We start from the raw sequence: 13,523 nt of genomic DNA, 5'->3' as shown, positions 1-13,523 counted from the left end.
TGGTAACTCTTATGAAGTTATCCTCTGCAGCTGAGGCAACTCTCAGTCTTCCATTGCTGTGGCGGTCCTCATGAGAGCCAGTTTCATCATATCGCTTGATGGCTTTTGCAACTGCACATGAAGAAACTTTCAAAGTTCTTGACATTTTCCGTATTGACTGACCTTCATGTCTTCAAGTAATGATGGACTGTCATTTCTCTTTGCTTATTTGAGCTGTTCTTTCCATAATAAGATGGACTTGGTATTTTACCAAATAGGGCTATCTTCTATATACCCCCTACCCTGTCACAACACAACTGATTGGCTCAAATGCATTAAGAAGGAAATAAATTCCACAAATTAGCTTAAGGCACACCTGTTAATTGAAATGCATTCCAGGTAACTACCTCATGAAGCTGGTTGAGATGGTTTGGCACAAGTCGGACCGCAGAGTGAAGGAAAAGCAGTCAACAAGGACTCGGCATCTGTGGAAACTCCTTCAAGACTGTTGGAAAAGCATTCCAGGTGAAGCTGGTTGAGAGAATGCCAAGAGTGTACAAAGCTATCATCAAGGCAAAGGGTGGCTATTTGAAGAATCTGAAATCTAAAATATATTTAGATTTGTTTAACAATTTTTTGGTTACTACATGATTCCATATGTATTATTTCATAGTTTTAATGTCTTCACTAGTATTATACAATGTAGAAAATAGTTAAAATAAAAACCCTTGAATGACTAGGTGTTCTAAAACGTTTGACCGGTAGTGTAGGTCAAATAGGTTCACCACTGCACAGACATGTCTATTAAAGATATAAAGACTGTTCATTATAAATGAATCAAGAAAGGAGTGTATATATTTGGCCTGGCGAATCAGTTTCACTGCACTGACAGAATGGAAGCTGATAATTATGAGTACTAGTCTCAGGAAGGAATTATGAGTCCTCACTGTCCGAGACCGAGTACAAATGTATACGAAACCAAGACAAGACCAAGACACTCAAAATTTGGTATCGAGACCGGACTTGAGACCGAGACTCGTTTGGAGTACTACAACAGTATTGTGTAATGTATGTGTATGCACATCTCTGTGTGTGTGCATACGCACGTCTGTGTGTGTGTGTGTGTGTGTGTGTGTGTGTGTGTGTGTGTGTGTGTGTGTGTGTGTGTGTGTGTGTGTGTGTGTAGGTGTGTATGTACGTCTGTGTGTGTGTCTGTCACGTTACACATACCTCAACAGAACTGCCTGGACTTCCATCCCTGGGGAGTTCCATCTGCAGGAGGGAGCCAGCGAATCTGAACAAAAGGCACACCAGCAACATGATTCACTTCAAAGGAGTCCACTCGCTCATATTCAGAACACCAGACATTCAGTTAAACCTCTAAGATTAATTTTAAAAGAGTCGACTCACTCCTTTTCAAGTAAATTCCTTCATATTCATTACACCAAATATTCAGTCAATCTTCTAAGATACATTTTAACAGAGTTGACTCCATACTTCAGGTCATAAGAATTGATTCAGTTAACCAGTGTCAACCTGCTGAGATTCAAGTCATGAATCAAATAATTTGAAACCAGAATCGACTCATTCAGAATCACCTGATTCAGAGCCTAATGAACTCATGCACTTCTCGCCCTAAGTGAAAACACAGAAGCCTATTTTTTTTGTGTGTGTGTGTGTGTGTGCGTGTGTGTGTAATCAAGCCATTATAGCCCATAAAAAGCAAATAGATGGAATGGATGAAATCAATGTCTACGAAAAGAGGTGTATATGTAAATCACCAGGTTTGAACAACTAACCAGCATTAGCTCATTAGATAGCTAGCCAACTTAATCATTTATTTTACTTTTACTATTTACGTAACTTAGTTTAGGGACGGTGCAGATTTTATCGAAATGTAATTTAATTTTCCTTTGTTCTCTTTTAAATAGGTGGGTAGGTAGGTAGGTAGGTAGGTAGTAGGTAGGTAGGTAAGTAGATAGGTGGTAGGTAGGTAGGTAGGTTGGTAGCTTGGTAGGTAGGTAGGTAGGTAGGTGGTATGTAGGTAGGTAGGTAGGTAGGTGGTATGTAGGTAGGTAGGTGGTAGGAGGGTAGGTAGGTATGTGGTAGATACAGTTGAAGTCGGAAGTTCACATACACTTAGGTTAGAGTAATTAAAACTCATTTTTCAACCACCCCACACATTTCTTGTTAACAAACTATAGTTTTGGCAAGTCGGTTAGGACATCTACTTTGTGAATGAAACAAGTCATTTTTCCAACAACTGTTTACAGACAGATTATTTCACTTATAATTCACAGTATCACAATTCCAGTGCGTCAGAGGTTTACATATACTAAGTTGACTGTGCCTTTAAACAGCTTGGAAAATTCCAGAAAATGATGTCATGGCTTTAGAAGCTTCTGATAGGCAAATTGACATCATTTGAGTCAATTGGAGGTATACCTGTGGATGTATTTCAAGGCCTACCTTCAAACTCAGTGCCTCTTTGCTTGACATCATGGGAAAATCAAAAGAAATCAGTCAAGACTTCAGAAAAAAACTTGTAGACCTCCACAAGTCTGGTTCATCCTTGGGAGCAATTTCCAAACTCCTAAAGATACGACGCTCATCTGTACAAACAATAGTACACAAGTATAAACACCATGGGACCACGCAGCCGTCATACCGCTCAGGAAGTTTACATACACCTTAGCCAAATACATTTAAACTCAGTTTTTCACAATTCCTGACATTCCTGACCAACCTTTAACTTCCTGAGTAATGTTTTGAGATGTTGCTTCAATATATCCACATAATTTTCCAACCTCATGATGCCATCTATTTTGTGAAGTGCACCAGTCCCTCCTGCAGCAAAGCACCACCACAAGACGATGCTGCCACCCCCGTGCTTCACGGTTGGGATGGTGTTCTTCGGCTTGCAAGCCTCCCCCCTTTTCCTCCAAACATAACAATGATCATTATGGCCAAACAGTTCTATTTCTGTTTCATCAGACCAGAGGACATTTCTCCAAAAAGTACAATCTTTGTCCCCATGTGCAGTTGCAAACCGTAGTCTGGCTTTTTTATGGCGGTTTTGGAACAGTGGCTTCTTCCTTGCTGAGTGGCCTTTCAGGTTATGTCAATTATAGGACTTGATTTACTGTGGATATAGATACTTTTGTACCTGTTTCCTCCAGCATCTTCACAAGGGCCTTTGCTGTTGTTCTGGGATTGATTTGCACTTTTCGCGCCAAAGTACGTTTATCTCTAGGAGACAGAACACATCTCCTTCCTGAGAGGTATGACGGCTGCGTGGTCCCATGGTGTTTATACTTGCGTACTATTGTTTGTACAGATGAACGTGGTACCTTCAGGCATTTGGAAAATGCTCCCAAGGATGAAACAGACTTGTGGAGGTCTACCATTTCTTTTCTGAGGTCTTGGCTGATTTCTTTTGATTTTCCCATGATGTCAAGCAAAGAGGCACTGAATTTGAAGGTAAGCCTTGAAATACATCCACAGGTACACCTCCAGTTGACTCAAATTATGTCAATTAGCCTATCAGAAGCTTCTAAATCCATGACATCATTTTCTGGAATTTCCAAGCTGTTTAAAGGCACAGTCAACTTAGTTTATGTGAACTTCTGATCCACTGGAATTGTGATACAGTGACTTATAAGTGAAATATTCCGCCTGTAAACAATTATTGGAAAAATTACTTATGTCATACACACTGTAGATGTCCTAACCGACTTGCCAAAACTATAGTTTGTTAACAAGAACTTTATGGAGTGATTGAAAAACAAGTTTTAATGACTCCAACCTAAGTGTATGTGGACTTCCGACTTCAACTGTAGGTAGGTAGGGCAGCATTCCACTGCAGGCTTGCCTATGAAGCTAAGCAGGGTTGGTCCTGGTTGGTCCCTAGATGGGAGACTAGATGCTGCTGGAAGTGCTGTTGGAGGGCCGGTAGGAGGAACTCTTTCTTTAGGTCAAATGTTTTTTTTATCCCATTGCCCCAGGGCAGTGATTGGGGACATTGCCCTGTGTAGGGTGCTGTCTTACAGATGGGATGTTAAACGGGTGTCCTGACTCTCTGTTGGTCACTAAAGATCCCATGGCACTTATGGTAAGAGTAGGCGTGTTAACCCTGGTGTCCTGGCTAAATTCCCAATCTGGCCCTCATACCATCATAGCCACCTAATCATCCCCAGCTTCCAATTGGCTCATTCATCCTCCTCTTCCCTGTAACTATTTCCCAGGTCGTTGCTGTAAATGAGAATGCGTTCTCAGTCAACTGACCTGGTAAAATAAGGGATAAATAAAGGTAGGCAGATAGGTGTGGTAGGTTAGGTAGGTGTGGGCTCAGGTGTTCGCGTTACCTGAGTGTGGAGTGAGGAGGGGTAGGAGAAAGCAGGAGGGAGGGCTTGCGACAGCTCCGCCGGGTACAGCGGGTATGACGCCCACATGTCTGGGCCGCCAGGGTATAGAGCGGGTACTGTGAGCTCATCTGTGGAGACAAGAAGAGGAGGAGAACGGTGAGGAGTGACGGAAGGAGTGGATGAGTGGGAACAGACAGGGTGGAGGGATGTGTGACATGTAGGTACACACGTCATAAGTGATCTCCTCTCTTTTGTAAGCGTTGATCTGAAAGACCTGGATAGGTGAAAGGGAGTCTCCCTGTGAAATTCCGCCATATTGCTTTCGCGTATCCTCTATATTTAGACCATTGTGGTTGGAAGAGAGGAGATGAGGCGAAGAAGGAACTTTAGACTACTGTGATGCAGTGAGTGAGGTATTACAGAGTGAACGTGACTTGAAATAGAGGTAAGAGGGAGAAATTAAGAAATATACATGGTGAGATTGTTTAAAGGTGAACAGAGTGAATCGGCTACCGGTTGAGGGCAGGTGGATATTTACACTACTAAAAATCTTTCAGATTAAAAGCAAAAAGATATACCCTAGTCATTAATGGGACAGTTGATATATATATATATATTTTAACCTTTATTTAACTAGGCAAGTCAGTTAAGAACAAATTCTTATTTCCAATGACAGCCTAGGAACAGTGGGTTAACTGCCTTGTTCAGCGGTAGAACAACACTTTTTTTCCTTGGCAGCTCAAGGACTCGATCTAGCAACCTTTAGGTTACTGGCCCAATGCTCTAACCACTAGGCTACCTGCCGCCTCCTCTTTCATAGAAAGAGGAGGTCATCTCCAGACAGCAGCATATAGATCTACAGAATACCAATAGCTGTACCTATATCAACAACAATAACAATGGCTTCCATGTTCCATGTGCCTTGAAAAACTGTCCATTTCAGTGTATTCTCAGATCAACTGGCAGATATACACTACCGGTCAACATTTTTAAAACACCTATTCATTCAAGAGTTTTTCTTAATTTTTACTATTTTCTACATTGTGTTCTTAACCTTTTGACCGGTAGTGTATCTCCTTATCAGAAAATGACAGCCATTGATTTCTGTTTTGGAGATTGGTTGACAATTACGCCGTAATCTTCATTCATCGTTTCCTTCCCTATTCCACAAGGACCCAACAAGTATACTCCCTCTCTCCTCCGGCAAAAAGATTTCAGATAAGAACATGTTTTGGTCAATAAGTAAGAATCTAGCTACAACCACGCAATCCACAGATGGCCTATGTTCAACTTAACGCTTGACAAAATATTTAACTAGACGTAAAACAGTACAGAGCTACATCAGCGAATTCCACACAATCTCAAGAGTCAAGGGGTTTAGGTGCGTAGGATTATGACAGAGGCTAGTACCGCACAGAGAGAATGTTTATTAAACATTCATTTAACAAGGGAATGTGTTTTGAGAGAGCTTGAGAACGAATATTAGTCCTTAATTAACCTCATTTAAAACCATACTGATTGACCAGAGACAAACTTTTAGACAGTAATTTCATAACATTCCATACTGGATAACTCTCTAAATGTAAAAATAAACATTGACCAAGGGTGTCTTATAACTGATAAATGAAAACCTACACACATGTTTCTTCAGCTGTATAGTTTGAGATCCTAAGTTCTAACTCCAACATGGCTCAAATCTAGGTTGTATGTAGCTCCCATACATCAACACTGTGTGTACAATTATAACAGTCTGTTTATAATGTAGCTACAGTTAAGACCTACTATTTTCGCCCCAAGTAAGGGGATTGCCACTTATCAGTGGTGCAGGGCCCTGCAGCAGCGTCTGACAGACAGACAGGAACACTCACATGGGTCTCTGTTGATGAACTGTGGGCCAGGGCTCTGCTGGGAGGGAGGAGGGTTGGGAGTGCCCACCAGCTTGTTCTTGGCCATCTTGGTGTTGGCTTTGGCAAACTCCAGCCGCAGAGTCTGGGGGATCTCCGGGTCGAAGCGGACACCCTGAGTTCAAAGGAAGAGGGTGAAATACACAATAAAATACATTTAAAAAAACATAGAACTTTGTTTGTCTTTTGTTGTCTTGACAATAAAGATACACCTAGTTTCTAGGAAGAAATCACACTGCCTATTCGATGTATGGAACAGAGTTATAAATCTAGGCTGTCTTTAAAATATAGAGATATTGGTTACACCCATCCAGTAACTTAGATATCCTCTATAATATGATATACTGTTGGTGTTCAACGAGCGAATCATATCCTGACCAAATCACATGTAAAAGCCTGGCATTTGAAACCATATTGTGAGAACCATTGTAAGAGCTATTATAAAAGCTATTGTAAGAGATATTGTAAGAGCTATTATAAAAGCTATTGTAAGAGATATTCTAAGAGCTATTATAAAAGCTATTGTAAGAGATATTCTAAGAGCTATTATAAAAGCTATTGTAAGAGATATTCTAAGAGCTATTATAAAAGCTATTGTAAGAGATATTCTAAGAGCTATTATAAAAGCTATTGTAAGAGATATTGTAAGAGCTATTATAAAAGCTATTGTAAGAGATATTCTAAGAGCTATTATAAAAGCTATTGTAAGAGATATTCTAAGAGCTATTGTGAAGAACGTGGTCTTGAGGGATTCAACTTGGATTACAACGTCATTCTCATTCTGTTGCATGTGGTGACACAAGCATTAAGGTTTGGTTCATGGTGACCCAAACTTGGTGGGGATACCATGTCGCTTGGTGGGGATACCATGTCGCTTGGTGGGGATACCATGTCGCTTGGTGGGGATACCATGTCGCTTGTGTCAGCGGCAGAATGCATAGAAGAGGGAAGCCACGAGACTGACGTCGCCACTTTCCCTCACGAACTCTGAGCGTAACCCAATACTGTGACCTCAAACCCCCACCAACCATAACACACAGCGATCGCCACACCTCAAAGCGATCTTTCGACAGCCCTGACAAATTCTTCGGATTCCACTGCAAAACATACAGTCAGGGGAGCTACATTTTGGCCCTTGCGAGTAACTGACTCAAGGTTAGGTTACTTTGATTTCTGTCATCAATTATTAAAAACCTCCCTTTTCTACCAAAACATTTTTCCTTCTCCATTACTTTTAGCCCCAAGACTAGGATTGTAAAATGTTCCAACCCTACCCGAGACCGATGATACAAATATGGAATGCAGGATGAACATGGGTCCTCTTCGTCAGAAACAAAGGCACTGTTTGTTTGCTGTGAGTTGTGAATCAACAGTACAACACAGCATTAACCGCTGGCTATCTACCCTTACATCAACCCCGATATGAGAGTTTCTTTGTGTGTCGGAGACGGAGAGAAAAACACAGCGAATCGGATCAATGAAGAGAGAAGCCCGTGGAGTGAGTTCTGTGGTGCGCACCTAGGGTCGATTCTAGGTCCGTCCCAGCAGGCATGCAGAGAGCCGCGCTGAAAGAAGCGAGAGATCGCGGTTCTCATGAAGGGAGGAATTAACTAGGATTGCCTTGGCTCACCACTCTCTGAGCCTCTGCCAATTGAAGCTACAGAGGGTATAATAAGCTACACAGGCATAATGAGGACTGCTTTAATTTGAACTCAGAATCAAAAGGTTCAGAGGAGAGTTGATTCTCTGACTTGAAATTGTTATTTTCGCCTATCAGTTTTCTCGACACCTCCAACAGGTTTATATGTTTTGATGTGAAGGCAGATAGTACATGTATAGAGTACCTCTTCTTCTTCTACTACAGTTTAATATGTAGCTATAGGCCAGGGATCATCAACTAGATTCTACAGTTGAATATGTAGCTTTTGACAAGGGATCACCAACTAGATTCTACAGTTTAATATGTAGCTATAGACCAGGGATCACCAACTAGATTCTACAGTTTAATATGTAGCTATAGACCAGGGATCACCAACTAGATTCTACAGTTTAATATGTAGCTATAGACCAGGGATCACCAAATAGATTCTACAGTTTAATATGTAGCTATAGACCAGGGATCACCAAATAGATTCTACAGTTTAATATGTAGCTATAGACCAGGGATCACCAACTAGATTCTACAGTTTAATATGTAGCTATAGACCAGGGGTCATCAACTAGATTGAGCCGCGGGCAGATTTTTTCTTGAGCGGGTGGTCGGGGGGCCGAAACATAATTACAAATAATTTATGGACTGCAAATTAACCTCAGGAAGCCCAAACCTAATATAATGTTTGACTAAAACCTAATCATTTCAAATCTTGCTTACATTTGTATACGTTCAAGTGTCTCTCTATTATGAGTGGGAATACTTGGGAACAGATTTCTTAAATTAAAATCCCTTGGAGCTGATTTCCTGATAGTTTTATGTCCAAAAATTAAAATGCAAAAGAATACCCAAAACGTTTTTTTTTTTCATTCAAATGTTTTGCTCAGAAAACTTGGGGGGGGGGGCACAAGGTTTCTATAGACACTGGGGTGTTCTTTACACGACTCTGGGGAAATGGGCTGCACACAAGAACACCATTTTCAGCATTACAGAGGGTTTCATTTGAGACCTACCCTAGATCTGATCTAATAATGTGAGCATTGCTTTTTAATTACATTTTTCGTCTTTGATATATGTACAACAATATCTCGAGGATTGGTCCATTTCGATTCAGTAGACGCGATATTCTGTAATAAAGTAGTCATTATTGACCCAAATATAACCTTTAAATTGGTTTATTTCTGCACCCGAGAGGCACATAATATGTAAATATAAAGCTGGAATAACTCATTTAAAAAAAACGAAGATGACAAAAACAAAGGCATTTGAAAGTTTTCTTTGCGTTCTCTGTGAATCTTTGTTTCGATAGATAAACTTAAAGCTTTGCCGGGATCAGTCCTGTTTTGCATCAGTCTGTCTGCCTCATCAATGATTTCCTCAAGCAAGGTTGGTAGCCTCTGCTTGAAATCAGCTAGATTAAATTCAAATCCTAGATCAATGTCTGCTATTTCGGTGTGGAAGGAGTGCTAATTCTACTGCGTTAAGAGTGATTGACCTTGTATGATCCAAAGGGATGGCAAAGCTTTATGTAAAATTAAATTAAATGTGGTTTATTTGAAAACCTGACTGAAAAGACTTTCACAGATATTAAATGATGTAGGGAATGTTGAGGGAATTGACACATTTTGATCGTTGTCAGTATTGTCGTAGCAAAATAATCCTGCAGTAACAGGATTTGAAATTGTAGACCATAATGTTGCTTGATCGGTGGTTAGGCTATTAGCTGGACAAAATTAGGCTTGAATGGAAATGTGCGATACTGTTAATATAACCATGTGTTAGTGCAGGTTTTCAGTGAATTTATGTACGTCACAAAGCTCATCTGCACATGAAAATTCTCAGCAACAAAAGAGAGATCAAATTAAGATCGTACATCTGTACTTGCCTATCATGTGCTTTCAGAGGTACAGATGCCAAGAAATGTATTTGGGTGTTCGTAAGAGTGCCTATAATATATATTTAGCAACACATATTATAAACATTAAAAACACTGTTAGACTGGGCTGTGCTTGAGCTTGATGAGGGCATATAACTTACGTTCAAGGCATTCTTGGCAGCTTCTGCCTCTGATCGGCTGTCAAAGCTGACAAACCCCACTGGCTGGAGAGATACAACCGGCAAGACAAAAAAGAGACAGAACAAAGGAAAGAAACAGAGTTTTAGGCATAATACTGATTCCGCACTTCTCTGTCTGAGTGACATAGACATGTTTTTCTCTCTCTCTCTCCCTCTCTCTCTCTCTCTCTGTTAAAATCATGGCGACAGAGAGAACTCGAGGTCTGCAATGTGGAGTCCACCAAGAGTTCAACATTCACTGGATGGTGCATAGCTCCCTATGCCCAAATACGGGCAAAGGGGCAGCGAGTGTGTTTGAAAGAACTAGAAAGAGAGAGGGAGAGAGGAAAGAAGAGGGGGAGGGAGAGAGGGGGAGAGGGAGAAAGAGGGAGGGAAAAGAGAGGGAGATGAGAAAGAGGGAGAGGCAGAAAGAGGAGTTCACTTGTTTGCGAACTCTCCAGGCTTGTCATTTATTGTAGCAGCCAAGCATAAATCCCTGTTCTGTGTTTCTTTCACCAAAACATTAGTGCATGTGTTACATTTTCTGTGACTTCACTTTTGTTCAGGGACAAATATTTAGGAGAGAGGTGTGAGCAAAAGACATAAACATGCAGTACTGGTTTGGTATCAAAAGACATAAATATGCAGTACTGGTTGGTATCAAAAGACATAAACATGCAGTACTGGTTTGGTATCAAAAGACATAAACATACAGTACTGGTTTGGTATCAAAAGACATACATATGCAGTACTGGTTGGTATCAAAAGACATAAACATGCAGTACTAGTTTGGAATAGGAAGGTCTCTATGCTGAAAACAATTTTTGGCTATGAACACGGGAGACACTTTTTCATAGATTCCTGAACACAAACATCAGAGAGGGAGAGAGAAGAAAAGAGATGTGGAGAGAGAGAGAGAGAGAGGGAGAGACATGGAGAAGAGAGAGGAAGTAGAGAGAGAGAGAGAGATAGAGAGAGACAGAGAAGAGAGGGGAAGTAGAGAGAGTTTTTAAACATGTTCTCAAGAGGCTAAGCCACAGTGGGCGATGTAGAAAGCTTTCTAGAAAGACAGAGAGAGAGAGAGAGAGAGAGAGAGAGAGAGAGAGAGAGAGCGAGACGGCTTGCTATATATGGAGACGGCTGTGTTCTCTGTAGGAATGATTGATTTTCATTAGCACTGTCATTACCATTAGTCAGGAAGGATCAACTCACAGTGCAATGAACACAGAACATGGAAGAGGCATTCAAAACAAAGCCTTGAGTCCGTTACACTGTATGACAACTACAGAAGCATCATATGACATCTGGCATAAGGCAAACAAGTAAGTCCTCAAAATACTGACAATGAATATGATGTAGGATTCACTTCCACTTAAAGCAAAGACAGCTTTCCGTTTGCCGATACCGTCCATGAGGAATCTCGATGACCATTACCCCGTTTTAATGAATGTGTTATCTCTTTACGGGACACAGTGTCATTTGGCATTAAGTACACTGACATAAGCTAAACTGCCTAGCTCTCCAAGTGGACACACACCAGACAAGCTCATTTTCAGCCACCTCAGAGAGCGAAAAGATACCGTCAGAGACTCATTATTGTTCCTAGGCCGTCGTTGTAAATAATAATTTGTTCTTAACTGACTTGCCAAGTTAAATAAAGGTAAAATAATAATAAAATTGTCAAAACCTTCGCTTTGACCCCACAAATTTCTTCCATCTCCCTTCCCCTTGAACATCCCACAAGAGTGTCTGCAAGCACGCTATCTGAGAGCCAACGACATGACATAATAGACAGGTAAAGATGTAAAATAAGAATACACACTTTCATATTGTCATGCCTTAGCAATTCATGAAACATGTACTCATAATAACGGCTACACTGCAGTCATCCATTTTGTTACATCGCTGAAGCTGGAGACTTATATTTCCCTCACTAACTTTAAACAGCAGCTATCTGAGCAGCTAACCGATCGCCGCAGCTGTACAGTACATAGCCCATCTGTAAATAGCCCACCCAATCTAACTACCTCATCCCCATATTGTTTTTATTTACTTTTCTGCTCTTTTGCACACCAGTATTTCTACTTGCACATCATCATCTGCTCATCTATCACTCCAGTGTTAATTTGCTAAACTGTAATTACTTCACTACTATGGCCTATGTATTGCCTTACCTCCTCACGCCATTTGCACACACTGTATAAAGACTTTATTTTTTCCCTATTGTGTTATTGACTGTATGTTTGTTTATTCCATATGTAACTCTGTGTTGTTGTTCGTGTCGCGCTGCTTTGCTTTATCTTGGCCAGGTCGCAGTTGTAAATGAGAACTTGTTCTCAACTAGCTTACCTGGTTAAATAAAGGTGAAATAAAATAAAATAAAAATACAGTTGCTTACTGTTACAATTGCAGGTCCTGATCCTAGAACCAGTTCAAATCAAATCAATTTAAATACAACAGATGTAGACCTTACCGTGAAATGCTTACATACAATCCCTTAACTAAAAATGCAGTTCAAGAAATAGAGTTAAGAAAATACTTAGTAAATAAACAAAAGTTATTATTATTATTTTAAAATTAAATCTAAAAGTAACGCACGGAAATTACATGAAAATAACGAGGCTATATACAGGGGGTATCGGTACCGAGTCAATGCGCGTTGGTACAGGTTAGTTGAGGTATTTGTAAAGTGACTATACATAGATAATAAACAGCGAGTAGCAGCAGTGTGTGTGGGGGGGGGGGGGGGTAAATGTAAATAGTCCGGGTGGCCATTTGATTAATTGTTCAGCAGTCTTATGACTTGGGAGGTAAAATCTGTTAAGAAGCCTTTTGGTCCTAGACTTGGCGCTCCGGTACCGCTTGCCGTGCGGTAGCAGAGAGAACAGTCTATAACTTGGGTGACTGGAGTCTTTGGCAATTTTTTGGGCCTTCCTCTGACACCGCCTAGTATATAGGTCCTGGCTGGCAGGAAGCTTGGACCCAGTGATGTACTGGGCAGTATGCACTACCCTCTGTAGCGCCTCACGGTCAGATGCCGAGCAGTTGCAATACCGGTCAGGATGCTCTCGATGGTGCAGCTGTATAACTTTTTGAGGATCTGCGGACCCATCCCAAATCTTTTCAGTCTCCTGAGGGGGGAAATGTGTTGTCATGCCCACTTCACAACTGTCTTGGTGTGTTTAGACCATGATAGTTGGTTGGTGATGTCAAACTCTCGACCCGCTCCACTTCAGCCCAGTCAATGTTAATGGGGCCTGTTTGGCCCTTCTTTTCCTATAGTCCACGATCAACTCCTTTGTCTTGCACACATTGAGGGAGAGGTTGTTGTCCTGGCACCACATTGCCAGGTCTCTGACCTCCTCCCTATAGGCTGTCTCATTGTTGTCAGTGATCAGGCCTACCACTGTTGTGTCATCAGCAAACTTAATGATGGTGTTGGAATCGTGCTTGGCCACGCAGTCGTGGGTGAACAGAGAGTACAGGAGGGGACTAAGCACACACCCCTGGGGAGCTCCAGTGTTGAGGATCATTGTGGCAGACGTGTTGCTACCTACCCTCACCACCTGG

At 41.2% G+C, this 13,523-nt stretch overlaps 1 protein-coding gene across 2 annotated transcripts in view; it reads right to left on the bottom strand.

The window, feature by feature from the left end:
- LOC106608509 (RNA binding protein, mRNA processing factor) overlaps window positions 1-13,523 on the bottom strand; it is a 58,150-nt gene that overhangs the window by 22,246 nt on the left and 22,381 nt on the right. The window contains exons 4-7 of one of the 2 annotated variants that reach the window (XM_014206455.2): window positions 9,936-9,998; window positions 6,212-6,362; window positions 4,344-4,471; window positions 1,210-1,273 (exon numbers count right to left, since the gene is read on the bottom strand). In XM_014206455.2, the coding sequence (XP_014061930.1) occupies window positions 1,211-1,273; window positions 4,344-4,471; window positions 6,212-6,362; window positions 9,936-9,998 (405 nt within the window). In that variant the 3' untranslated portion in view covers window position 1,210. The remainder of the gene's footprint in view (window positions 1-1,209; window positions 1,274-4,343; window positions 4,472-6,211; window positions 6,363-9,935; window positions 9,999-13,523) is intronic. The other variant, XM_045721467.1, reaches the window with a different exon arrangement.

Source organism: Salmo salar, chromosome ssa07, assembly GCF_905237065.1.
Source record: "Salmo salar chromosome ssa07, Ssal_v3.1, whole genome shotgun sequence".
NCBI lineage: Eukaryota > Metazoa > Chordata > Actinopteri > Salmoniformes > Salmonidae > Salmo > Salmo salar.
Note: the sequence above shows the minus strand (reverse complement) of the source record. Positions and strands in the feature narration are given on the sequence as shown.